This window comes from Amphiprion ocellaris, chromosome 2 (genome assembly GCF_022539595.1).
Source record: "Amphiprion ocellaris isolate individual 3 ecotype Okinawa chromosome 2, ASM2253959v1, whole genome shotgun sequence".
Lineage (NCBI taxonomy): Eukaryota > Metazoa > Chordata > Actinopteri > Pomacentridae > Amphiprion > Amphiprion ocellaris.
The window spans coordinates 4,251,077-4,277,803 of NC_072767.1; the positions used below are offsets into that span (position 1 = coordinate 4,251,077).

The 26,727-nt window shown below is 40.5% G+C and overlaps 1 protein-coding gene across 1 annotated transcript; it reads left to right on the plus strand.

Moving 5' to 3' along the window:
• Positions 1-78: 78 nt before the first annotated feature.
• On the plus strand, positions 79-26,269 carry sin3b (SIN3 transcription regulator family member B). The gene is made up of 19 exons (XM_023270712.3): positions 79-595; positions 3,232-3,338; positions 3,695-3,848; positions 5,812-6,177; positions 6,551-6,706; positions 8,284-8,412; positions 8,607-8,696; positions 8,861-8,979; positions 9,316-9,529; positions 10,501-10,617; positions 11,899-12,137; positions 14,152-14,335; positions 15,644-16,517; positions 18,822-18,991; positions 20,191-20,364; positions 22,117-22,209; positions 22,973-23,067; positions 24,625-24,823; positions 25,007-26,269. The coding sequence occupies exons 1-19, from the start codon at positions 485-487 to the stop codon at positions 25,241-25,243; spliced, it is 3,828 nt and encodes a 1,275-aa protein (XP_023126480.1). The 5' UTR covers positions 79-484; the 3' UTR covers positions 25,244-26,269.
• The last annotated feature ends 458 nt before the right edge of the window (positions 26,270-26,727 follow it).

The following is a 26,727-nucleotide window of genomic DNA, read 5'->3' on the forward strand; positions in this document are numbered from 1 at the left end:
GATTCTTGTGAACTCAGCTCCTCCCATCTCTGCGGCTGCGCACTTCAATTTTTCACTTTTTTTTTTTTTTCAATTTTTCACTCCTACTCTGGCTTCCGGACGCCAAGACAGACCGCTGCCGCCGAATTTAAAGAGACAGGCGATAGTTATTTTAAATAAACGGCAACCATTGTCCCTGAGCTGTTCCTTTTTTTTTTATCGGCTTCTTCTTTTCCATCGCGATGTTTAATCAAAGTCGCAGCGAGTAGCGGCTCGTCTGTCCGCGACCCTCCGCTCCGCTCCGCCGGGGCTCCCCGTCCGCCGCCGACACTGTCCAGCCAGCCGAAGTAGGGTCGCTCGCTTGCTGGCAGGCAGGCAGGCAGGCTGGCTTCCCGACCGAGAGCAAGGATTGTCGGCTAGTCAACAACTGGAGGTAACAAACCGAAGCTTCCCTCTCAAGTTGCGGCAGCCAGCGGCTTCCTCCAGCCTCCCGTCGCCGGGGATAATGGCGAAGATTCAGGCGCACAGCACCGCGAAGCAAATAAACCAAATCCAAGACAAGCCTTACGTTATAACACAAAAGCAAGTGCAGCAGCAGCACTTCCAGAAGCTGAAGGTAAGAAGACACGACAAGAGGCAGGGGAAAAAAAAGAAAGTCCCCTCAGAGTCACAACCATTTTGTTCCATGTCGGATTTGTGAGGCTTTTCTCTCGTCGAGAGTAGTGAAAGGAACGGCTGCTTCGGCTAGCTTTAGTTAGCTCGCTGGCCTATTAAAAGTAATTCATCGCCAAACAGCCCAACGTTGACATTTAAGGTTAGATGTGGAAGCCGTGTTCGGTGTGTGTGAGACGGTGTGGTGACACAGTTGGCCATACTTTACCTATTTTATCAATAAGAGCCCGTGTGAGCAGCAAACGTTAACTCGGTTGTGGGAAGTTCCTCCTTGTTCGTTTTTTTTTTCAGCCACCCTGAACAAAGTGGAGGACGTCAGCCAGGCTAGCCAAGAACGGCTATTTCACTTGATTAGCAGCTTCATTACACGTTTCTTTGTTGTGTTTTTAATACGTCTCCGTGCTGTTTTGCTTCGTATTTGTTCTGTAAATGTAAATGTGCCAACACGACACAGTTGGCCGGGCACCAGCTGTGACTATTGTATGAATTTGTATGCGGGTAGGTGTTGTAAGTGTTGGTGGAGTTATTATCGTCAGTTGACTGGCTCTTGGCTAACGTTAGCTACAACAACCCTCTTCAGATTTGTCACAATGCTTTGTGTTGGTCTCATCGCAAGAAAACAACAAAAAACACAACAAACCCGTCAAAACCAGCTCGTTTTTTTCTAGTCGAAGAAGAAGCTGTGCACCGATGAACAAAAGCTGCCTGCTGTTTTCACGGTTTATCTGGACCAGTTATTTATTTATTAAATCGCTTGGTCACTTGTACAGCTTGTACTGTTAACTAGTGGGCTTGTTGATTTTGCACTTTAGCTGACGATGACGTGCAACCACCTATCAAAAAAATTACACATAGCACCGGAGGAAATGCTAATATTTCGGTTGTGGTGACTGCCAGTTCATAATAAGACCGTGTAGCATTGATGTGGAGACAAGCTATTGTCTTGATAAACATGTTGAACATCTCTGTGTCACCCCCAGAGCTTTGGAAAAGGGAATTTGACTCCCTCTTTTGGTTCTTCAAGATGTTTTAGGTTCTGAAACGACTTCAAGAATCTAAAACCAGAAGCTTTTTACTCAAGCTCTTGTGATTACCTTGACCTGGAGTATTTACATCTCTGTGTTATCCCCAGAGCTTCAGTAAAAGGGAACCAGACTCCTGTTTTTGTTTCTTGAAGATGTTTCGTCCCAGAAGTGTCTTCAGTTCAATCTGTAACGTCTTCAAGAATTCAGAAACACTGCTTTTTACTGAAGCTCTTATGACTAGCTTTACCCAGATGACTGAGTATCTGCATCTCTGTATCATCCCCAGAACTTCAGTAGGAAGGAACCAGACACCTCTTTTTGTTTCGTAAAAGAAACTTCTTCAGTTCAATCTGTAATATCTTCAAGAACCTAAAAATAGAAGCTTTAATCTCAAGCTCTTATGATTACCTGGATGACGGAGTATCTATATCTCTGTATCTTCCCAAGAGCTTCAGTAAAAAAGAATGAGACTTGTTCTTTTGTTTCATCCAAGAAGCGTCTTCAGTTCAATCTAACGTCTTCAAGAATCCAAAAACAAGCTTTTTACTGAAGCTTTTATGACTGCCTTGACCAGGTTGACGGAGTATCTGCATCTCTGTATCATCCCTAGAGCTTCAGTAAAAAGGAATGAGACTTCTCTTTTTGTTTCTTCTTCAGTTTAATCTGTAATATCTTCAAGAACCTAAAAACAGAAGCTTTAAACTCAAGCTCTTATGATTACCTGGATGACGGAGTATCTGTATCTCTTTATCATCCCCAGGGCTTCAGTAAAAAGGAACAGGGCTCCTCTTTTAGGTTCTTGAAGATGTTTGATCCAAGAAGCTTCTTCAGTTCAGTCTGTAACATCTTCAAGAACCTAAAAACAGACGTCCGTTTTGCTATTTACCAAAACTGGTATGATGACATGGATGACTGAGAATTTACATCTCTGAAACATCCCCAGAGCTTTAATAAAGAGGATTAGGACTCCTTTTTTTTTCGTTCTTGGAAGGCGTTTCATGCAAGAAGAATCTTCAGTTCACGCTGAAACGTCTTCAGGAACCTAAAAACAGAAGTCCAGTTACTTTTTACTGAAGCTTTTGTGATTACCAAAACCTGGATGACTTAGTATCAGCATCTCTGTAACGTCCTCAGAGCTTCAGTATAAAGGAGCCGGGCTCCTCTTTTGAGTTCTTGAACCTATTTCAGCCAAGAAGTTTCTTCATTTCAGGCAGAAACATCTTCAACAACTTAAACAGAAGCCTAGTTGTTTTTACTGAAGCTCTTAGAACTACCAGACCTGGATGACTGGACGACTGGGCTCCTTTTTTTGGTTCTTGCAAGATGTTTCTTAATTTCAAGTTCAAACATCTTCAAGAACATAAAAGCAGAAGTCCATTTTCTTTTTACCAAAGCTCTCATCATTACCAGACTTAAATGACTGACAATCTACATCTCGCTACCATCCGACTTCATCAACAGCACAGCAGCATGATGCAGAAAAAGCAGAATGATTGTGTTTTGTGTTGCTGCACTGATTATTTTGTGTTTATATCTTTTTTTCTTCTGTGTTTAGGTTGAAGATGCCTTGTCATATCTGGACCAAGTCAAGATTCGTTTTGCGAACGATCCCGGCATATACAACAAGTTTCTCGACATCATGAAAGAGTTTAAGTCACAGAGGTAAAAGTGGAAATCTAAACCAGAAGTTGCAGAGTTGTAGTCAAACATTTTGATTGACATTAACTCCTGTGGTGGTGATGGTGCAGCTTGTCACTAACCAGAGGATAAACTACACATTTTAGGACTTATCAATGAAAGTGCAGATAGGTACTTTAATTTTGCAGCAGGTATAATTATCTTCATATTTTAGTGAGGGATGACAGGATTTATAATTAAAAGATTTAATGTGTTCCTTTTAAACTAAAATATATGTTTGTGATAAAGTGTTTTCTGCAGTGTCTGAGAGAGAAGAGCTAATCTACCGTTGCCTCTGCCAACTACACCACTAAAATGTTTTTGTCTGTCCTACTGAATAGCATCGATACACCGGGGGTGATAAATCGTGTCTCACAGCTGTTCCATGGACACCCAGACCTAGTCTTGGGCTTCAATGCCTTCCTGCCACCGGGGTACCGGATAGAGGTCCCCAAGAATGGCATGGCTTTCCTCCAGTCTCCGTTCTCCACACAGGTAAGACCCCCTTCTCACAACTGAAGTCAACGCACAAAACTAGTGCTTTATTCAACTTTACATCTATGAAGCTTGCAGCAGCTCACTCATTACAAACCTGTGACGTGCTGCAAGGTTCCAAAGGTTGAAGACCACAGGTGTGCTTCTTCTGCACTGAGCTTCAGTGGGCTGCTGTGCTTCAGAAAGGCTCTGAAGAAAGTTTCACAATGAGATGTGGCAGAAAAACTGTCTGTCTTGTAGTTAAATAAGGCTCACCACTGCAGTGCTGCCTTTTCCTGTATTTGTTTTGCGGAAACTCTTACAATCCCGTCACAAAATGCAAAATATGTCATGCAGAGCTGTAAAATGCAGTCCAATGGGTGGTTGTCTCTTATTTTACATGCACAGTCTAGAGTCCGACACAATAATGGCTGCAACAAAAAAGTTTGTAATGATTTTATTTTGATTCTTAGCAGTTTGTCGGGGCTCTGGTTCATTTTTATTCAGTTTACATTTGGTGTGATTTAATAAGTGTTTTGAGTTTTATGTGACAGCGCTCAGAATGAATGCAGCCCACTTTCAGTCCTCCCAGTTTCTAGCTGTGTGCTTTTTTTTATATTTCAAGCAATAGCCAAGTAATAAATGCCAAAGATGTTTTCTTTTGTTAGAGACGTTCTTCTTTGGGAAGCGGATAGCTTGATAAAGGAATTTTGGCAGCATGAGCAGCAGGAGAGGACAACATGGAGAGTGTTACTTAAATTTTGCAACCACATTTCTGATGTTGGAAATTTTCAGTGAATGTGCTTTGGATGTGTGTATTTGTATAGAAACAGCAACACGTCTCGTTCGCATTTGTTGGCCATCGAACATAAGCGACGTGTTAATTCACTTGGTATAGGTGCGATATTCAGTGAGTGTTTTGTAACTTGAAGCTTTTTAATATCAGTTTTAAGGCAAACTTTTGCAGTGTTGCAAATCATTGAGTATTCGGTATGTACAGTGCACTTTTTTTAAACTGTCCACCATTTTATTTTCGTGTAAGAACTCCAAAATAAAAGGCTGCTTTAAAAAAATCCACATTGTGAGTATGTCCAGGGGATGCTTATTGCAATCAATCAAGTTTTTTTCTTATTAGTTTCCATCAGGTTGTGCCTCAAAGTGTGTTATTGTTGATTTTCGATAAACAGGCAGAAATCCGACAAGACAAGTCCTGTTCCAGAGCATCATGTTTCTGTAGCAACACGAGTACCCTAATTTCTGGACTATTGAGTGCACCTGAGTATAAGCAGCACCCACTAAATTTAAAAAGAAAACATATTTTGTACATATATAAGTGCACCTGTCTATAAGCCACAGGTGTCCACATTGTAACATGAGATATTTACACAGATTTTTTTTTACTTTTAATTAAATAAATGCTCTTTTCTGAACAGTGCCTGTAACACGGCAGTAAAACGCACTGAGTCAGTTCATGCTGCCATCTCCAACGTCTAACCATTGATTCATTGATGCCACGCTTACATCCAGCAGCTCTGTTTCCTTCTTCGACAGCCAGATCGATTGCCTTTAACTTAAAAGCTGCATTTCTTCAAGTGTTTTCCATGATGAGGGTGTGTGCATGAAGCGCAAAATGACTGATCTGAAGAATTTAGTGTGAGTGTGTTTGATTTAATTCAGTTTCATTGTTCCACTGTGACCTGTTCGGTAAATTCATTGGTCTGATGTGACGAGGCTAAACCTACTGATGGCATGAAGCTCGTCTGTAAAAATCTAAACATTAGCCGCATCGTTGTATAAACCGCAGGGTTCAAAGCGTGAGAAAAAAGTAGTAGCTTATAGTCCGCAAAGTATGGTACATTGAAGTTGCTTCCCAGTAACTTTGCCACATGGACTGACAAATCTTCCTGCTCAAATCTTAAGTAAATGAAATTTAACTCAATGCACCTTCATATAGGTTTCTTTGTCCCACTGTTCGTCTGTCCAGGTATCCCCAGGCCAGCAGGGGAAGAGTCTGACCACCCCTGCAGTGGCTGCCACCTCAGGTAGTGCCTCTGCCGCCCACGCTGAAGCTGGACCCGCCCAGACCAGTGAAGTCAAGCCGGCTTCGTCGGAGTCCCTTACTTCCTCGACCTCAGCCGGACCTCCGGAGCCTCCCAGCAGACTTTCTCTTCCCCTAACCAGCAGAGAGGGCCAGAATCAGGCGACCACCTCGTCTGTGTCCCCGCCTGCCTCTGAGACGAGCCCCGTAGAATTCGACAGTGCCATCAGCTACGTGAACAAGATTAAAAACCGCTTCCTGGACCACCCGGAGATCTATAGGGCCTTCCTAGAAATTCTGCACACATATCAGGTACTGTAGGAATACAATGTGATCTTTTAATTTATGTATTATTTGCAGTTTATAATGTAGAAGCGGCAACGCTACAGAGTAGTAGTTTTTCTGTTACTGTAGGGTTTCAGCAAAGCCAACATTCTCAGCACTGAATCAGTGTCTTTTCCAAGTTTCTATTTCTTCTTTAAATAGGAACCAAGCAGCAAAATAAAAGTCAAAGTTGTAGTGTTACATTTCCAGTTCCTTCCCAGACAGTGACAGCATTTCTGACTCTTGCATAATGTTACTGGCTTTTTTGGGGCAAAAAATATTTCACTTTTCTCAGCTTTTTCTTAGTCAATTCTGATTCGTCACACATGAACACTATTTTTCCCCCCTTGTAACCCTTCAGAAGGAGCAGCTGGAGGTGAAGGAGAGTCGAGGCAGCCGAGGCAGCAGTGGGATGACGGAAGATGAGGTGTTTTCTAAAGTTGCAAGTCTCTTCAAGGGACAAGAAGACCTGCTGGCTGAGTTTGGACAGTTCTTACCGGACGCAAAGAGATCACTGGTCAGTCGATCAAACAGTACACAAGGAGAGATAATGTTCCACTTTCAACTCAGATAAAGATCCTAAAGGGTCATTTTGAGTCAGATCAGACAGAATTCAAGAAATAAGTTGCTGCACAGTGTCCAGTTTTGGTCAGAGGTTGAATTGTTTGTGACTCAAAAATACATTCTGTAAAATGTTCTTGTTTACATGCAGACCTGTGAATTGTATTTTTACGCTCAAAAAATATCTTTCAGGGTTCAAATTCTCCAGCAATATAACTTTCACAGCCATCAATTTTGGTGAAGACAGACAAAATATTCATAATGATAGTTTTTCTTTTCAATGTTGGACATTAAAAATGGAAAAAATGCCAAATTTTCCAACAAGGGAGATATTGAGGCCCAGAAGGTTACTGTTGTTGTGTATTTGTACTGCGAAAGCATGGAATTTATAACGGCGACTTCATACACGAGTTAGAAATGGCTGTGCTGTGAATTTTCTAAAAAATTTGAAACTGTTACTAGAGTCGGAGAGCAAATACACAATAAGAAAGCAATGAGCTGCTTTAGTGACTCTGTGCTGTAAAATATCCACCCTGTCATTGTTGCACTTTGTTTAATATACAGGATCGACGTTTTCACATTGTGAGGAGGTTAAATAGAAATTTGATTTCTTTTGGATTTAAATGATAATTCTTAATTTGAATCAATTTTACAATTTTGCACTTCAATATGTGAGCCTTTGGTTACACTTTGTACTGCAGTGTTCCTGAAATGTGTTGATGACAGAGTCACAGTTAATACAAATGATTGAATTTTTGAAATTTTTTGTCCTTGAAAAGGGAAAAAAAGTGTACAATTTTCAAACAAGGGTGAAATCCGGGCTTCAGAAAGTTACTAAGTGTATATTTGGATGTATTGGTGGCATCTGCTTAAACTTGAGACTGTGGAGCACCATTGCTGTCTGAAATGACACAGATTGATCCAATTCTTGGCACCAGATTTGTATATATATGTCTATACATATATATATATATATATATATATATATATATATATATATATATATATATATATATATATATATATATATATATATATATATATATATATATATATATATATATATATATATATATACATACATACATACATACATACATACATATATACACACACACACACACACACACACACACACACACACACATATACAGCTCACAATTGAATAGCCATCGATATTTTATATTTCTGCGCTCAGAAATATGCTGATAATTATATTTGATAGTCAGTACAGTACAAAAAGTGTATTTGTTGTTGAAAGTGCTGCATAATCAGAACAGCTGAATTAATTGATTGAGATCCTTGATTGGCAGCTGTTTGATAGCGATAAATCATTTGACTTTTTTCAAGCAAAGGTGTCAGTAATTCTTTTTTTTTTTTGCTTTTGAACAGCAGAATATAACCAATTTTTTGCTTTTCCCTGAACAGTCACTTCATTGAGACTTTCTATTATCTAATTTTTTGTGGTTGTTAAAGTTCAAATAAGTGTAACTCACCTTTTCCTGCCTTTGCTATGTACTTTGTCTCCCGTAGTTCACAGGGAGCTCGCTGACAGGAGGGAAAGAGCAGCTGAAAAGGCCGGACGAAGAGGACACGATAACCAAACAGAACAAAAAGAGGCCCAGGCCCATACTTCTGCAGCACATGTCCCCACTGCTCAAGGTAAATTCTCTATTTAGAATAACTGTCTGGGGCGATGCTTGGATGTACTATATGTAACACAAGTCCTTGATCTCTAAAAGTTTCAGCAACCCTTTTGTGTCTTCCCAAAAGAGCAACTCAAATCTTCCAACTACAATAAGTCTGATAACTAAAGGTTTTAAATATCATTAAATGCTTTTTTTTTTTTTATTTAGAAAAAAATGAAGTATTCCTGTACCAAAGATCAGTCCTTCGCTTCAGTTGGCAAACATGGAGTGTTAAGAGAATTCTCCTTCTTTGATAAGGTGTGGTATCTCTTTTAATGGCAGTAATGTTGGATTTCCTTTCTGTTCTTTTGACCCACTGCCACTGTACTTCCTTTCTCTTTCTGTACTTCCTCTATTGCTGTCTTGACGTTGCTTTGTAAAGTGTTTGGTTTAATTTCCTCGTCGTCTCACTCATCCTTCAGGTCCGTCGCCTGTTTAAAAGCCAGGAGGTGTACGAGAACTTCCTGCGCTGCATCGCTTTGTTTAACCAGGAAGTAGTTTCTGGAGCTGAGCTGCTACAGCTAGTTACTCCGTTTCTGGGGTGAGTTGATGGAAAGATAATTGAGCTGGACAAATGTGTGAAATAGCTGGAAAAAATGTGAAAAATGGATGCACAGATTAATGATTACAATTGCTGCGGGGTGCCTGACAAAAGCTGACGTGTGATCCAGTAAAAGGGGCTGTCTTGTGTTAAAATGTTGATTATTATAAAAGGCTTTCAGATCCATTTAAGAATTTGTGAAGCTGATACTGATATAGCCATTACAGTAGCGTGATACAGCAGATTTTCGTCCAATTATTTTAAACACTTGGCTTTAGGTCAGCTGGTCTCCTCCTGATTTATCTGTCACTCATGAGGTCACGCATCTCCTTCCAGGAAGTTTCCTGAACTTTACACACAGTTCAAGTCATTTCTGGGGGACAAAGAGCTCTCTCATGCTGTGTCGGGCCTGTCGGATCGCTACATGGAGGGAGGAGGGGGCCGGGAGGTGGATTATGCCTCCTGCAAGCGCCTGGGGTCCAGCTACAGAGCGCTGCCCAAGACCTACCAGCAGCCCAAGTGCAGCGGACGCACTGCCCTGTGCAAGGAGGTACGCTCACTTACATTTTACCAAAGACATGTCAGAGAGGTCGCGGCATTGCTTGAAGGTGTGGTGCTGTAATGCAAGCAGAGTTTCTGTGTTCATTCAGAGTTCAAAAAAGTGTGTGTATATACTTGAGGTTTAGCAAACGCACCGAAAGGGTTTGAATTTAGAGCTAGTCGACATGACGCTAAAAATGCATTGACATCACTATTCTTAAAAGATGCCTCTTTCTTCAACTTCAGTGCATCATTTTCTTCAGAGTTGTTTTCCTGTAGCGTCAGGCTGTTTGTCGTTTTTGGCTCCAGTCATTGGTCAGCTGCAGGCTAATTCAGTTAAATGTAGAGGTTTCTAAAGACCCAAGGCTTTGAAAGTACTGGAAGCCCTTCAAATGGTCGCAGAACAAAAAGGTGGTTTGTAAACTTTGCAGAGTTTGAATGGCAGATCAGAGTAGCACATACAGGAGACACTTTACATCCGTTAGCTTCTCTCCTGCTCTCTGTGTCCAAATATACTGTATTTAAATGCAACCAAACACCCGAAACCTCACTAGCTTTATGTATTTTATGATTTGACATTTTATATTGTGCTGCATTATACAGTGACGTAGTTTCAATAAAATGAATGTAAATGAAATGGTCATTTGGCCCTTTCTTTTTGGAAGAATGTAAAGTTCAATTGATGAAATAGTTGACAGTAAAAAAATCGTGACCAGTGGCAGCCCTACTTCCATCCTCATAAAACACTAAGTATGAAACATGCTGCTCTTCTTGCAGTCTTTCCTTTCCTCTGCCTTTGCTGGTGTATTGTGGGTTTTTCTGGTGTATTACTGCCACTTGTAGAGCACTGAATAGTTAGAAATACACTGAACCACAGCATATGAAAATAAAATATGTCATTATGAAATGTTTTGCTGTAGGAAAGGTCTTCCCAATGATGATGGTTACATTTCTTTACATTTTCTTCTGTTTTGTTTGTAGGTGCTGAACGACACCTGGGTGTCTTTTCCCTCCTGGTCAGAAGACTCCACATTTGTTAGCTCCAAGAAGACTCCTTATGAGGAACAGCTGCATCGCTGCGAGGATGAAAGATTTGAGGTAAGTACATCTTAACGAAGATTCTGTTTAGGGATTGACCAACTATCAGGGCCAATATTCATCCATCCATCCATCATCTATACACCGGCTTAATCCTCATTAGGGTCACGGTGGGCTGGAGTCTATCCCAGCTGACTAAGGGTGAACACAGGGGACACCTGGACAGGTCACCAGTCTATCACAGGGCTACATACAGAGACAAACAATCACATTCACACCTACGGACAGTTTAAAGTTACCAATTAACCTCAGTATGTTTTTGGACTGTGGGAGGAAGCTGGAGAACATGAAGAAAACCCACACATGCACAGGGAGAACATGCAAACTCCATGCAGAAAGATCCCAGAAAGGCCAGGACGTGAACCGGGGGTCTTCTAGCTGCAAGGCAACAGTACTAACCACCAATCCACTGTGCAGCCTCCAATACTAACCATTTTTACAATTATCAGTACCATTATTGTTAACAGATTACTGCTAAAATGAATTAATACCCAGCTTCCTTGTTACACTGCTTCCCTTTTTGGTGTCAGTGCAACTTAAAAGTTTACCACTCGGAGGTTTTGTTGTCTGGCCTGAAGCTACGCTGTCAGAAATACCTGTAACATCTCTCTAAAGTAAGATTCATTTCAGCAGCCTGCTCTAACTGACAGAAACATTTCTCTAGCAGAGACACAACCTGCAAAAACTGAACAAGAAGCACAGCCGTCACCACAAATCGGGAAATGAGCTACTTTCAGAGTGACTGAGGCTGTGCTAGCTGCTAGCATCTACGTTTGAAAACGGCCACAGATTACCCTAAAACGGAGGCTGGAAAACAATTATGAATAGTATTTGAAGATATGATATGAAGTGGGCTGTTAAAATGATAGAACAGTGATAGATTAGGAAAACAAAGAAGAACTGCAGACAAAACTGCAAGAGACAAACTCATTAATCTCACAGTAAACAGAAGAGAACATCTTCTTGTGATGCTTTATCTATTTCTACTACACATATTAGGTTGGAATGTGTGTGTGTATCATTTCCAAATTATCTGTGTTTTTAAAACATCAACAATCTGTGTCGACCCTGGAAAACAAACAGACAAGATAAACATGCCAAACCCCTTATGTTTCTTGTAAAGTGGAATGTTTTGTGTGAACCTCACAACTTGCTCAACATGTATTTTTATCTCCTTGTGACCCTGAGATCACAGTTGTTTTCACACATACAGCACTGAGCTCTGCACTGTAACTGACACAGCCTTCTTAAAGCTCTCCGTCTCTAATTCTTCTCTTAAAGCTGGATGTTGTTCTGGAGACCAACTTGGCCACCATCAGGGTGTTAGAGAGCGTCCAGAAGAAGCTGTCCCGCCTGTCACCGGAGGACCAGGACCGATTCAGACTAGACGACTGCCTGGGCGGCACCTCTGAGGTCATCCAGCGCCGTGCTGTGTACCGTATCTATGGCGACAAAGCCCCCGAGATCATCGAGGGACTGAAGAGGAGTCCCGCCACCGCCGTGCCTGTGGTGCTGAAGAGGTCAGGACTGTCTTTTTCTGTCTGGTGTTAGTTCTAATTCCTCAGCTGAACTTGTCCTCTCAGCATTTCTGCTTACTTTATATGCATTAACATTGTGTTAATTCAACACAGTAATGAAATGGTCTAATTATACCTTTGTGCCGGAGAGTCTTGTCAGTCTGTCTCATTCTCGTGAATATAATAATATCAGGAACACCTTGAGGGGATTTCTTGAAATTTGGCAGAAACGCTGATGAACTGATTAGATTTTGGTGGCCAAAGTCACTTTGACCTCCCAAAACACATTTTTAGCCATAACTCAAGAATCCATGTGCTAATTATGACAAAACTTAACTAAAATGCCAAACAGGTTAAAATGATGAAGCGATGAAATTTTGAATCCAAAAGTCGACTTCACTGTGACACCTTAATGTTCTGCAAAAACACTTTCCTGGCCGTTATTCATCACCAGGAACAAAAGGAGGGGAAGTGATCGTATATCACATTTGGTCGGTCGGATGCTGAATCTGTGACACAAATCTCGGTGCTCACCTTGGAACTGTGGTGATAGTTGTAGATCTTGGTTGGAAGCGTTTATGGAGCATCCATCTTTTTGAATTTTTAGCTTCTTTGCAGCAACGCCCATATTTTAATCATTGTTGCTGTCATAGCTTCATCTTTATAATCCCTGAGAAGCAGCTTTATTGGCCCAACAGGTGAACTCATGCAAGTAATTTGACTGTTTAATTTCTTTCACTGAACTTAACACTTTAGTTCTCGCTGCATATATTATAAAATGGATGTAAACTGCAGCTTGACTGGTTAGTGGAGGCATAAAAACACGAGGCAGTATTCTAGTTTTGCATGTTTACATCTTGATGCTTATAGAAATTAGATTGTTGCTTGCAGTTAGGGAGCACATTTCCACATTTGTATTACTGGTAGGCAGGTTTAAGCAATATGATGGAAAGGTTTAGTTGCTGAGTAACCGTGAGTCAGAGATCCTTGTATCAACGGACGGAGATCTTTCTTCATCCTGCTACATAAACGATACTTTTGACACTGCACCAGTATTCTGCCAAACGTGGTACCACGACATATTAAAGAATATAGTGGTGGTGGGACGCGATTTAAAAAAATAATGTAATTAATAGGAGGCTTTGTAATTAATTAATCACATTTTTTCAAATAGCAATATTTGACACAATAAGCAAAGTTTTTTAATTCAAGTAAATTTTGGTTTATGACTAAAGCGATGAATAGACATACGTGGCCTTAAACAATAAAAATGTTTGTTTCATCTGTGTTTATCTGCACTTTTCATCTGTCTACTACATTCACAGATTACTGTACACTCAAAGGGCAATTGTAGTGATTATATTTGAAGAGTTTTTGTGAGCTCAAGTACTTTTAGTATATTGAAAAGTGGTCTATTATGGGATGGCTACATCGTTTGCCGGTATCAGGACTAGGGCTGCAACTAACGATGAATCGTCAGATGATTAATCGATTCATCGTTAGTTGCAGCCCTAATCAGGACCGTCGTTGCTAACGTTAGCTCTGGGGCTAACAGCAACATGTTTTGCATTGAGGTGATACCGTCGACTTGAAGTACTGCAGTGATAAGAAAACTCTTTGTTGCAAAATTTGCACACAATCAGGTTTTTATCCAAGCTGCCATCGGGAAGATTTTTAAAAGTAAACTTTCCACTCAACAAGCTCAATGCTTCTCGTCTTCCTTCACTGTTCACCAAGCTTGCTTGTGCGCTGACATCATTTAGTGCATCCTGTGTATCTTCTTCACGGCTGACAGACTTTAGGCTCATTACTGCCACCTACTTGGCTGGAGTGTTCATCTGTGAAATTAGGGAACTGTGAAAGGTGCAATTAAATGCACTATTTATTTATTTTTTTTAAAACACGTTATTTTTTCTGTAATTAATTAATCGAAATTAATGCATTACAGTCCCAGCCCCAGAATATAGTTGAGTTTTATTTGAAGGAATCAACATTAAAGCTGCGTTTTTGTCTCCAGGTTGAAAGCCAAGGAGGAGGAATGGAGGGAGGCCCAGCAGGGCTTCAATAAGATCTGGAGGGAGCAGTATGAGAAGGCCTACCTGAAGTCCCTCGACCACCAAGGAGTCAACTTCAAACAGAACGACATGAAGGCTCTGCGGTCGAAGAGCCTCCTCAATGAGATTGAAAGCGTGTATGATGAGGTAAAAGCTCCTGTATTCGAGAAGATAGCGAGATGTGAAGTAGGAAAGCGTCAATATCGCAAACTTCGGGGTTTGTTACCAAAACCACTCAAACTGGATGTCTGTCTTTGAACTGCTGAGATACGTTTGAGCTGTTTCCTCAGTTTGATCCAAGTGCAACTCAGTTTGCATTCTGGTTTTTGGTTTCCTTTATCAGCTCAAAGTTTCTCACTACTTGACTTTTGAGGTGTTTTTTTCCCCACAAGTTGCAGTAAAGCTGTTGCACTTGCCAGCATCATTCCAGTGAAATGACAAATCTCCATAAAGCCTAGTGTGAAGCATCAGATTACATTCCTGTATACCTTAGGGGCTAGGTGATAACACCACACCTAAAGTTGGACCAGATAAGACTAAATCAAGTTGCTCATTATGTTCTACCTTAAGAAAAACATGCAAAACCAGATCATCCCAACCAAAAAATAAGAGACAAGCTTGCTGGTGGAAACAGGAGTTGACAAAACATTTTAAAGAAGCATGTTATGCCACTTGTATGAGCCAGCTGAGTTTGTTTAAACTTTCTGTGACTCCAAGTTGACTTAAAAGTTGAAACATGTTGACAGCATCAACTCAAGACACAAATCTGAGACTTTTTCTTTTTGCATTAAGTACATAGAACAGCTGCCCTCACACACTGTGCACTGTTTCATACAGTGTACATACAACTGGAACATACTACTTTGTTGTGATACTGCGCTTTAAACTTGGACCATAGCCATCTATCGTGCTAAATGGGCTTTCATCTGTCTGTGCATTCTCTGCCAGAAAAACATGCTGACTTACATGCTGCAAAATCCAGCCAGTTGTAGTAGAACATGCTGGAGTTTTTAAGCATATTGCATATAATACACTATGCATTGGGTTGTGATAATCTTGTTATAGATGTATGGCTGTTGGAATGCACACAATCCAACGTGCCTTGAACATTTCTTTTTAATTGCAACCAATTATTCTCAGGCTGCCGATGAGGACGGTGTGATTCAGTTGAAAGCTCAAGAACAAGCAAGCAAGGAAATGGACCTTGAGTTGAGATAGATTAGTAATTTCCTTGTGTGTCGCTTTTCCTTTCATCATTTGTGTGGAGCTGCTGTCAGAGGAAAGCTTTATGTTTGCTTATGTTTGTAGTTTCCCTGTTACAGTTTATACGGGGGATTAATTTCTCTGAGGTCAATTAACAGATTAGAATCAATAATTTTCATTTTCAAACTCAGCATGTGGCAGCGCATTTTCCTGCTTTAATTTTGTTGCTTTTTTTTCCCCCATTTATCTCAGCGTCAGGAGCAGAGCACAGAGGAGGGAGGAGTTGGCCAACAGGGCCGCAACGGCTCTGGTTCGGCCTCATCCAGCGAGCCTCACATGGTCTTCACGTATGAGGACAAACAGATCCTGGAGGACGCCGCCTCGCTCATCATCTACCACGTCAAACGTCAGCCCACCATCCACAAAGATGACAAGGACCACATCAAGCGCATCATCCAGCACTTTGTACCCGACCTGTTCTTCTCCCGCCGCGGCGAGCTCAGCGATACTGAAGAATGGACTGATGAGGAGGCTGAGCCCGAGGAAGGAGCCGAGAGAGGAGGAGGAGGAGCTGCAGCAGCTGCAGGTGGAGGAGGAAACGGTAATTCTAACAGTGCATCAGGAGCAGCAGCAGCAGCCACAGGTAGTCAGTCTCAACCCCAACCTGCCCAATCACAGTCCCAGATGCAGTCCCAACCACAGCAGCACCTCAACGGGGAGTCCAGGAGGAGGCGCTGCAGCCCATCCCAACCGGCAGACACCGAGGCCTCCACCACCTCCAGCAGCACGAGCCAACCTGCAGGAACAACCACATCCACCCCCGGGTCCACGCCGATGGAGACGGGCTCAGGGGCAGCCGGGGAGAAGGTGGACCTGCGCGACCCCGAAGCAGAGCACCAGAAGGAACTGGACGGCGTCTACAACCTTTTCTTCGTCAACAACAACTGGTACTTCTTCCTGCGGCTGCACCAGACTCTGTGCTCGCGGCTGCTGCGAGTTTACCGACAAGCCGAGCGACAGCTGCTGGAGCACCGAGCCGAGCAGAGCCGAGAGAGGCTGCCGATGGCAGAGGGCCGGAGGGAAAAGGCCTGCGACCTGGCCATGGAGCTCCGCCTCAAACAGCCCAGTGAGTTCAGCTGCTGGTTATCATCATGTGAATCTAGAAGTGGCTGAAATGTTAAATGGACAGTGTAGGTGGCTGGCTTTTTATATCAGATCCTCAAACAATGATCACAAACTCTAAAATACAAATGACCTCATCAGGAAGATTAGATAAGAAGTTGTAAATTATTAGCACTGAATACAAGTGTGGTTTCCAATGCAGCATCACTTAAATAATGAAAACCCAATCCTAGTATGTGATACTGTAGTAAATAGAATAGCAAGTGTGCAAAAATATTCCAGTTATATTAAGAAACTTGTGCTTTTTTATCCCTGTCAGCGTTTAACCCTCCCGTTGTCCTCATTTATGGACACCAAAAAATATTGTTTCCTTGCCTGAAAAAAATCCAAAAATTCAGCAAAAAAATTCCCCAAATTTCTGAAAATTTGCAAAACCTTGAGGAAGAAAATTCCAATAATTCCTTAAAAATTTCCCTTAAAAGTTTTATTTAAAAAAAAAAAAAATCCCCCCAAAATTGGCAAGAAAATTCTTGTAAATATTTTCAAAAAATGAGCAAAAATCTTCCAAAAATCCTAAAAATATCTAAAGTGATTACATATATATCAGTAAAACTTCTAATATTTTCATTAAGAACATTCATATAAAAATCAAGCAAAATCCAGCGAATTTCACAGGATTTTGTTTTTAAGAAACATTTTTAACATTTCTTTTTTTCCACCAAAAAATGTTCAAAGATTTCCCAAAAATGTTGAAAATGTGGACATCAGAAGTTTCACTGTGCAAATCTTATTTTTTTCCCCCACATTTTCAAACTTTAAATGGGTCAATTTTGACCCGCAGGACGACAGGAGGATTAAAGGTGGAGGCTGCAGTTCTGGTGAAAGAGTGTCTATATTTAGCTTGGTAACATGTTAAGCTAGCATGTGCCAGATTCATCGTCCTGTGCACGAGCACGAACATGCACCAGTGTGAATGTGCATGGGACATGCTGAAATAGTGTTGTTTGGATCGGTTTCCCATTTACAGAGCCAAAGCGCTGTAAGAACACTACTTTTTTTTTTTTTAATCAGTGCACACAGACAGAACAGAAAGCGAACAAACCAGAAGGAAAATGTGTGTGTGGGATTAGAATCGTACGCTCCTCCTCTGAAACAGCATAAATGTAAAAAATATGTAAGAGAAAAGAATTTATCTGCTACACACACACAGTAGGTTTTTATTTGTTTAACTCTGCTCCTAAGTTTAGGTGTAGTATTGTGTGTTATTTTAGCTGTGGCAGAATTTTATGATGTGTCGCACAAGATTTGTTTTTGCTGTCTTTAACAGATTTTCTAGACCTGTTTTAAGGCCATTAAGGATGTTTTTAAAAATTGCTTTGGATTTTTATGCTCTGGATTAACCTGCTATGGAACAGACAGAAACAGTCAAACCAGATTTTTATGCAAAGATTTACATGCGTTATGTAATAATAATAGCAACAATAGTTATAACAGTGATGAAAATTATTTTTTTCTAAAGTGCATCTTTCAAATTCCAAGTTACAAAGAGCTTCACAAGGCCACAAAATAAAAATAAAATGTCATAAAATCATCAGAATTAAAAAGACAGATAAAAAACACAGCATGGTTTAGAAAGGGTAAAAAAAAATCATTGAAAGAAGATTAAAAATAAGGAAAGGCTCTCCGATATGTGGTGTGCAGTTTGAATAACAGCCCAAACCACATTAATTTTTAATTTACTGTATTATAACGTCAAGAAAATTGCTAATTTTTTACATTTCAGAATCCAAGTCACGAAGTGCTTCAAAAAGCAGCAAAATAAAACATCATAAAATCATCAAAACTGAAAAGACAGATAAAAACAGCATGGTGTACAAACAACTGTTGTAGAAAAGCTCAAAAATATCTTTTGAAAGAAATAGAAGACCGTTTGAATGAAATTAAAACTGATAAAATAAGGAAAGACTCTCTGAAAAGTTTTTTATTTACTGTATTATAAGGCCAAGAAAGTCGCTCATTTTCACATTTCAGAAGCTGGAATCACCAAATTTGGGGTGTTTTTGTGACTTGGGAATCAATTATCAAAAAACTAAATTGATTGTGGATTATTTTTCAGCTTTTAATTTATAAGCCGTTGCTTTTCTTGATTCATGTACTTATTCCATCTCTGCTTTTGGTTGAGAACTAAATCTGGATTTTGGTGTTTTATCATGAAAAACCAGAGGAAACTTCGTCCAGAACAGACCCACTCTGACTCAGGTGACTCGGCCGTGTTGTAACAAGATGTGGCACCGCTTTTCTTCCACAGGTGAGGTGGAGTTGGAGGAGTACTACCCGGCCTTCCTGGATATGGTGCGCAGCCTGCTGGACGGCAACCTGGACTCCACACAGTACGAAGACACGCTGCGGGAGATGTTCACCATCCACGCCTACATCGGCTTCACCATCGACAAGGTCATCCACAACATCATTCGGCAGGTAGGAGAAGACCTCCACGCTGAGCACTCGTGTTAGTCGGTGAGGACGTTTACGGTATAGGGCTGAAACGATTCCTCCAGTTACTCCAGTAATTCGATTACTAAAATTCTTCGAGGCAAAATTCTCTGAATCGAGGCTTCGTTTAATTAACTGCATGCTAGACCCCAGGTCACGAAATGATGGACCGCGGTCTGAGGCTGGACCCAGACTTCATTTGATACAAACCGGGTCCTTAAATTTGACGGGACGCTTCTATTTTAACCAGCACAGCTTTTCTATTGTTTACTGCAGGAGTGACCAACCAGTCCACGGTCTAAACGGTCGTCTAAACTAGCCATCAGTGAACTAAAACCAGGACAGATTCAGCTGCTGCACAGATTATTTCTACCTCAAATGCTTTCAGAAATACTTTTCCCTGAAGTGTTTTAAAATAAAAGACAAAGTTTGCGGCCGAGCTGCTATGTTTATCTGATGATGCATCTGCCGGACTGTCAAGCTGAAAGCTCGGTCACGTGACCACGTAGCGGCCCGCTGAAGCTTCGGTGCTGTCATGTGACCTCTAGTGGTCCACTAGTGACCGCCCACCATGCGTGTGATTTCCAGATGCGACGCGTTTACATGCGAGAAAAACGCATCTAGTGGACACGTAACTTCACTGTATGTTTTCTGTAAGTATTCAGGCACTGTGCCGGAATTCCAGTGACGCCGGTGTTTGGCTCGAGGAAAACAAAAAGACAGGACTACATTTCTAATCGAGTTTGTCTACCAATGGAATGAGGGGAACGCAGCTTTTGCTCTGAACCAAACTAATATCACTAGCCAATGGGAAGTAGAGTGGGGGCGGGTCTTAGAAAGACGTTGAGATCCAGCTGCATTGAGTCCATACTGGCAGCAGAGAGCGCAGTATTCAGCCAAGGATGCTCAGTAGTTGTGTAATTTCTGACTATATATGTAAAATACACCTGTAATATACTATATATGTACAATGCCCCTTTATTATAATATAGCCTATATGTGTCCAGGACGGTTATTTCTGTTGCACAGCACGCTCACTTTCACTTTTGATGCTGTAACACGCATGCCTAGTGCGGAATCCGATTACTCGACAGAATAATCGCAAGAATACTCGATTACTAAAATAATGGATAGCTGCAGCCCTATTACGGTATTTAATCTAATCCCCGCTTCTCTGGCTTCAGCTGCAGCACCTGGTGAGCGACGAGGTGTGTCTGCAGGTGGTTGATCTTTACCTGGCTGAGAGGAAGCGAGGGGCGGCGGGGGGAAACCTGTCCTCGCAGTGCGTCAGAGCAGCTTGGGAGACCAGCTACCAGTGGAAAGCCGAGAGAGTCATGGCCGAAGAGAACTGCTTCAAGGTGAGTCCTGACCGCGCTGTTCACCACAGTGAAACCGTTTCTTATCATGGAAACTCCATTTTCTCTGCAGCAGAAATTTGCTTGTTCATTTTTAATCTTTTCTGAAGATGTTCAAGGCCTTTGACGTGGCTGGTTGCAGCGTTAGCTTTGTCGTTAAACATGAAGCATGATAAGTTTAAATTTTTTAGTGGTTAGACTCTGGTGATAAACAAGATCATGAAGCGGAGATGAAGACAAGCCGGTCTAATTGCTGGAGGTGGTGGAGCAAAGTTAGCAGATGGCTGATGAGGAGGGACGGACGATCAGCGTCGTGGAAAGAGGAGTGACAGAATTGCAATGAATTTAAAGCGCTGATTGGTTTCGAGAACTTGGGCAGAGACATTAGTGGACAAGTGTGGTGATGTTGAGATTGAGTGTGGAGTGAAGTGAGGATTTGTGGAGACAGAATACAAATAAACAGATCTTCCTTCTTGAACTCATACATAAGCTGCAACTGTACTACAGGTCTTTAGATGGAGGTCATTCAGTCGCCTTTTGCAACCATTTTTGGAGACAGTGCTAATAAATTTTATAACTTGGAGCACCAGTCTAACTTGCAAATATGCATTCCGTTTTTTTTCTTTTTTAAATCATCATTGTATACCATAGGAAACTGGTTGAGTGTGTTTGAAGCAGAGTGATCAGAGAGAAGACCTAATTCCTGTATACAGTCTGTAAATATTCACTTTCACTCAGGCCTTTGGCAACAATAAATCAATCTGTTGGTTGATTTTTTAAAAGAAGAGATCATTTAAACCCTTCTGTGCTGTGAGATGAGACCGCTATCCACCTATAGCCCAACTTCTAAAAGAAAAACTAAGTTTGCTGAAATGCCCATAAACTTTAAGTTGTGCAGGACAGATGCACCGATGGACGTACAGCACCTCTAACTTCTTTGTTTTCACTGTAAAATAAAACAGGAAGTAGTTGTTTCAGTAAATTTGTCACTAAAGCATTTATCAGTCATACAGTCAAAGTAAAGAGAACATGAATGTGTTTTCCACTGGATATTATGTTTTTTTGTGCATTCTTCAATTACTTTCTTATTATTTACAAACTATTTTTTTCCACTTTTACTATTTTTTTACTTTTGCACCTTATAGAATTTTTGCTGCTGTATATTTCGACATGCTTTATATTTTAATATATGTTTTTTATATTTTAACACATACTTCTATTTTCTAATCTGTGCTGAACCATTTGCAAAAGGAGTCTTGCAGCAGTCTTTAGGTCAGGGGTGTCAAACATGCGGCCCACGGGCCAAAACCGGCCCAGCAGAGGGCCCAATCCGGCCCACGGGGTGATTTTGCAAAGTGTAAATTTGTATTACCATGTATTTAAAATAATTTCTAGACTTTGACAAGTTGTCTTCATCATAAAGTAAAATACTATATCAGTTTCAGATACCTGTGACTGAATATTTTGTGTCATTGTAGACACTCTGTGATCTGCAAGTTGTAAAGTGTAAATGATAAGCTGAGGCATAATATTGTTGAAATCAAACTTATTTTTCTTTAGAAATTTCAGGTTGTTCATATGTTTCATTAGTAAGCAGTTGTACTATAAGAGTAAAAAGTTAGTCTGGAGTTAGTTATTTTTTTCCACTTATATAAAAAGAAGCCGGCGCACCTTTAAGAACATGTACCTGCTTTTCAGCTGTAGTCTGTTAATTCACGTGGTCTTCTTCTGTTTCTCTGCATTCCCTGTCGTCAGGTGATGTTTATCCAAAATAAGGGTCACGTCGCGATGACCATCGAGCTGCTGGACACCGAGGAGGCTCAGGCTGATGATCCGCTAGATGTTCAGGTGAACCATTTGTAAACTTGTCTCCACACAGAAAGATAAACTAATGTTTCTCTTTGCACATTGACTGTTGAACGTGTATTACTTTTTCTGTGCTTGTCTTGTTGTTTTTATGCCCTGAATGTTTTTATTGTCTGTGCAGCAGTCCCCCTCTTAATCCGAGCTAAATTCTTCCCATGGGAGACAAATACAGAACTTTAACTTGAGAAACCTCAGTCTAAAGTTAACCCTCGTATCGTCCTGTGGGTCAGATTGACCCGTTTTAAAGTTTGAAAATGTGGAAAAAAAATATATCAACACAGTGAAAACTTCCACATTTTCAAAATTTTTGGGAAATCTCTGAACATTTTTTTGGTGGCAAAAAAGAAATGTTAAAAATGTTTCTTAAGAACATTCACAAAAAATCAATTTTGCTTTTTTACTGATATATATGTAATCACTTTAGATATTTTTTAGGATTTTTTTGAAGATTTTTATTCATTTTTTGAAAATATTTACAATTTTTATTTTTTTATTTTTATTTCTTGCAAAATTTGGGGATTTTTTAAAAAATAGAACTTTTAAGGGAAACTTTTAAGGAATTTTTGGAATATAATTTTCTTCCTGAAGATTTTGGAAATTTTGACCAATTTGGGGAATTTTTTTTCAGAATTTTTAGATTTTTTTCAGACAAGGGAACAACATTTTGTGGTGCCTATAAATGAAGACAACAGGAGGGTTAAACATTGCTAAAACTTATTCCGACTTGTTCTCTCTCCTGCTTCAGTGCCTGTCGAGCTACATGGAGCAGTTTGTAGGAACAGAGTCTAGTCTGTGCTCCCAAGCAGAAGGCTACTTCTTCAAACCTGTATTCCTGCCCAGGTATGACGGTTAAACAAAGCAGAGACACGTGATTTCTCCACAGCTGACTTTTTTGTATTTTAGACTGTATATATGCTTTAGAGTCTTTCAACCACCTGTTCCCTCTGTGTAAATATTACAGCCAGAGAAACTTGTCACCACTGATTCCAGGTACTTAGAGGTCTTTTAAAACCCTGATTATACTCATTTGCAGACATTGCAGACGTATAATTGTTGCTTTTATGCTGCTTTCTTGTCCGCTTAGAAGACTTGGAAGTTCCATAAATGCACAGTGGTTCATATCTGTGTATCTGGTGTATGCACAGTAATGCAGAACGTACACACTAGTCACCACATGAGGGCAAATTTTGGACTTTCACAGACTTGAAAATGTCACAGGGACCTTTGCGTGCTTCTTATATTACTATTTCTTTAAACAATTCATTGTGTAATTCATTATACTTTGAGGACAACAAAATAACATTTTAATTTCTGCACACAGTCAGCATTAAGTTTTCTTGAAAATGCATTATTTTACTCCTATGAGATGCTGCATTTTAAATAAACGCAGTGCTGACGAGGTGCTTTATTTCTAGCTGTCTCAGGCAGGACTTCTTTTCATTTTCCTGTTCACATTTTTACCACGTGTATTTGCATAATTACTTTAGACCACCATATAGATGAATCAGCATCTGTCTGACAGAGTCTCAACTGAATATGATACCAGCGCTACAAAAATTAATCACTTATCAACTATTGAAAAAACAGATTTCAGTTTCTTAAACCTGACTATTTTCTGGTTTCTTTCCTTCTTGATTATATTGAACTAAATATATTTAAATTGTCAGCCCAAAGGATGTTTGAGGATGTCATTTTGGGCTTTTGAAAACACTGATGGATATTTTTCATCATTTTCTGAGATTTTATATACCAAAGAACAGATAGAGAAAAGAATCAAGAGATTAATTGTCAATAAAACAGTTGGAAGTTGCAGCTCTAGATGAAAACCTGCTGATTGTTATAGACAGACAGACAGATAAGACAGATAAGACAGACAAAAACATTACAAAAAAGAGTAGCACACAATGCACATATATAAATAGATACTTTCTCCTTTATGGGAAGAAATCTAAATGTTTATAGAAAATTTCTGTCATATTGTAAGTCTTGTAATATTTGTGCTCCATTGACATTAAATTACACACTGCAGTTTAAATGTACAATTTCAGGACAAAACATCTGCGGCAGTTTGCACAACAGAAGGTTTGATCCACAAAAATTCATCTCAGGAATGTTTTCCATTCTAATTTAATCAGAGTTCTGGCAGCCTGTCGCTGTGGCTGAGGCTTATGTTTTAAGTTTAGTTAGTTGTTTACGCGTATTTCAAGCAGCAACAATCCTGTTAAATGTCTGGAATCTGATGAAGATGCTGGAAAAGTTTGCTCCCACGTGTACCGGAGTCATTACAGATCCACTATAGTCTGTGTTTTAACTCATTTATCATTCTGTCATTTAGAGACTATGCCAGATGAATATTGGGCTAATTTCCAGGTCTAATAAATGTGTCTCATCTGGCAGGAACCTGCGGCGTTTCCGTCGCTGGCAGGTGCGTCAGGTGGAGGCAATGCGCTGCAGGAGGGAGTGGCACCGTCAGCTGGGCGTGGAGAACGCCGGGAGTCTGGACTGTCGATTTAAACTCAACACTCACAAGATGGTGTTTGTGATGAACTCCGAGGACTACATGTACCGCCGGGGAGCGCTGGTCAAGGCCAGGAAGGTGGGCTGCAGCCTGCGTTTAAATTTAGACATCAGCGCCGTGATCATGTGGTGTTCTGTCAGCGTTCTGGTGAATCTGAGTAACGTCGTGACAATCCAACCCTGCTTGTACATTTTCTGCTTGTTAAATCCTGTTTGGTGGCTCACAGACGAGGCTCTGACAGCTTCTCCTCTTCCTCCACAGTCGCAGCACAGAGTGGCAGCGAGCCAACACGAACGCTTTGACAAGTGGCACCAGGGCTGGCTGGCCAATCACGTCACAGCCTCGGCCGAGCGCTCGGTGCAGAACTGGCTAATGGGCGAGGAGGAGGAGGACATCATCCCCTGCAAGACGACCTGCCTGTCGACGGAGGTGAAGGGGCAGACGGTCAACAGATACCAGGTTCATTACAGCAGTAGCAAAGCCCCCTCCTCACCGTAGAGGCCACACAGGTAAATGCATGGACTTACAGGACATCCGCACACTAAACACAGACACAAACAGCTGCTGCGTCCCGCTTCTCTGCCTTCCTCCACAACATGCTCACTCATTCACTTTCACTCGTGGATGAAGAAACTGGCAGTGAGTCAGTGAATGAGTGTGCAGTGTGAGGAGTGATGATGTGGAGACAAGGACCAGCAGACAGCGAAGTAATCAATGAGAGCGAACTCGGTCCCGATCGATGGGACGTCGGACACAATGGCACAAACGGACTTCATCATCCTCAGCATCTTCTTCATTCTAGCTTCTCTGGTGGCACTAAAGCTGGTCGGACTGACAGACAGAGACGGTTGATCAGGCGAGAAGTCACAAGATCCTGGAGTTTGTTTCAGAAATGTGAATGTCTGTTTTCTTTTCTTTATTTTTTTTAAGTCAAGTGTAGTTTTTAGCTTCTAAAGCCAGAGAGCCTTCTGCTTGTTGGTTGGTTGGTTGGTTGGTTGGTTTATGCGTGTTTATATGGAGAGATAATGGTAAACGTGTGTATGTATGTGTATCCTGCTCTCTTCATTTTGTCTGTTTGTAGGCCCAGTACCGGCTCTTCAACTATAGTAACTGCATTATTACTGTATGTGCATATATACAGCAGGGATCCTGTATTTTTATATATGCATCTACACGAGTTGATTGATACATCTAAAGATCATGTGGTTCTTTACAGTGTTTGCTGTCAGCCAACTCTCGATGTTTGTGTTTGTTTTTTTGTATTTTTTCCTTTTTTTGTGTTGTAGCTAAACAAGTTATCACCGGGGCAAAAAGGAGTCCTTAAAAATGAATTGGTTTAATATTGATGAAGCAGTCAAATTATGTATCATATTCATGATTTCACCAAATGTTTACTTTGCATCGTCTTTTTTTTGCATACTGACATTGAAAATAAAAAGCAAAATATCAGTGTTAAAATAGAATGTATAACATTTATCCTGTATCAGTTATCATAAAATAAACAACCTAGTTGTGACCTTCTTAGATGTTGACTGGCAGCTTGTTTGTTGGCCGGAGAGAATTTTTAAACACCCAGGAGACTAAGTGAACGCAACTTGTTGACCTTGTTCTTTCAGTATGTTGAGAACAGAACATATTAGAGTGTGTGCATATTTAACCCTCGTGTCGTCCTGCGGGTCAAAATTGACGCATTTTAAAGTTTGGAAATGTGGAAGAAAAAAAAAATTCACAGTGAAACTTCTGATGTCCACATTTTTAACATTTTTGGGAAATCTTTGAACATTTTTTGGTGGGAAAAAAAATGTTTAAGAACATTCACAAAAAAATTCAACCAAAATCCAGCGAATTTCGCTGGATTTTGGTTGAATTTTTTTTGTGAATGTTCTTAAGGAAAATATTAGAAGTTTTACTGATATATATGGAATCACTTTAGATATTTTTAGGATTTTTTGGAAGATTTTTACTCATTTTTTGAGAATATT

What these genes read in the sequence shown, in the direction of transcription:
- sin3b (XM_023270712.3), top strand. Translation starts at nt 485, where the DNA reads ATGGCGAAGATTCAGGCGCACAGCACCGCGAAGCAAATAAACCAAATC. An exon ending in AATTCTCCTTCTTTGATAAG is followed by an intron (nt 8,697 to 8,860) that starts GTGTGGTATCTC and finishes CTCATCCTTCAG; the next exon opens with GTCCGTCGCCTGTTTAAAAG. An exon ending in TCCACAACATCATTCGGCAG is followed by an intron (nt 18,992 to 20,190) that starts GTAGGAGAAGAC and finishes CTCTGGCTTCAG; the next exon opens with CTGCAGCACCTGGTGAGCGA.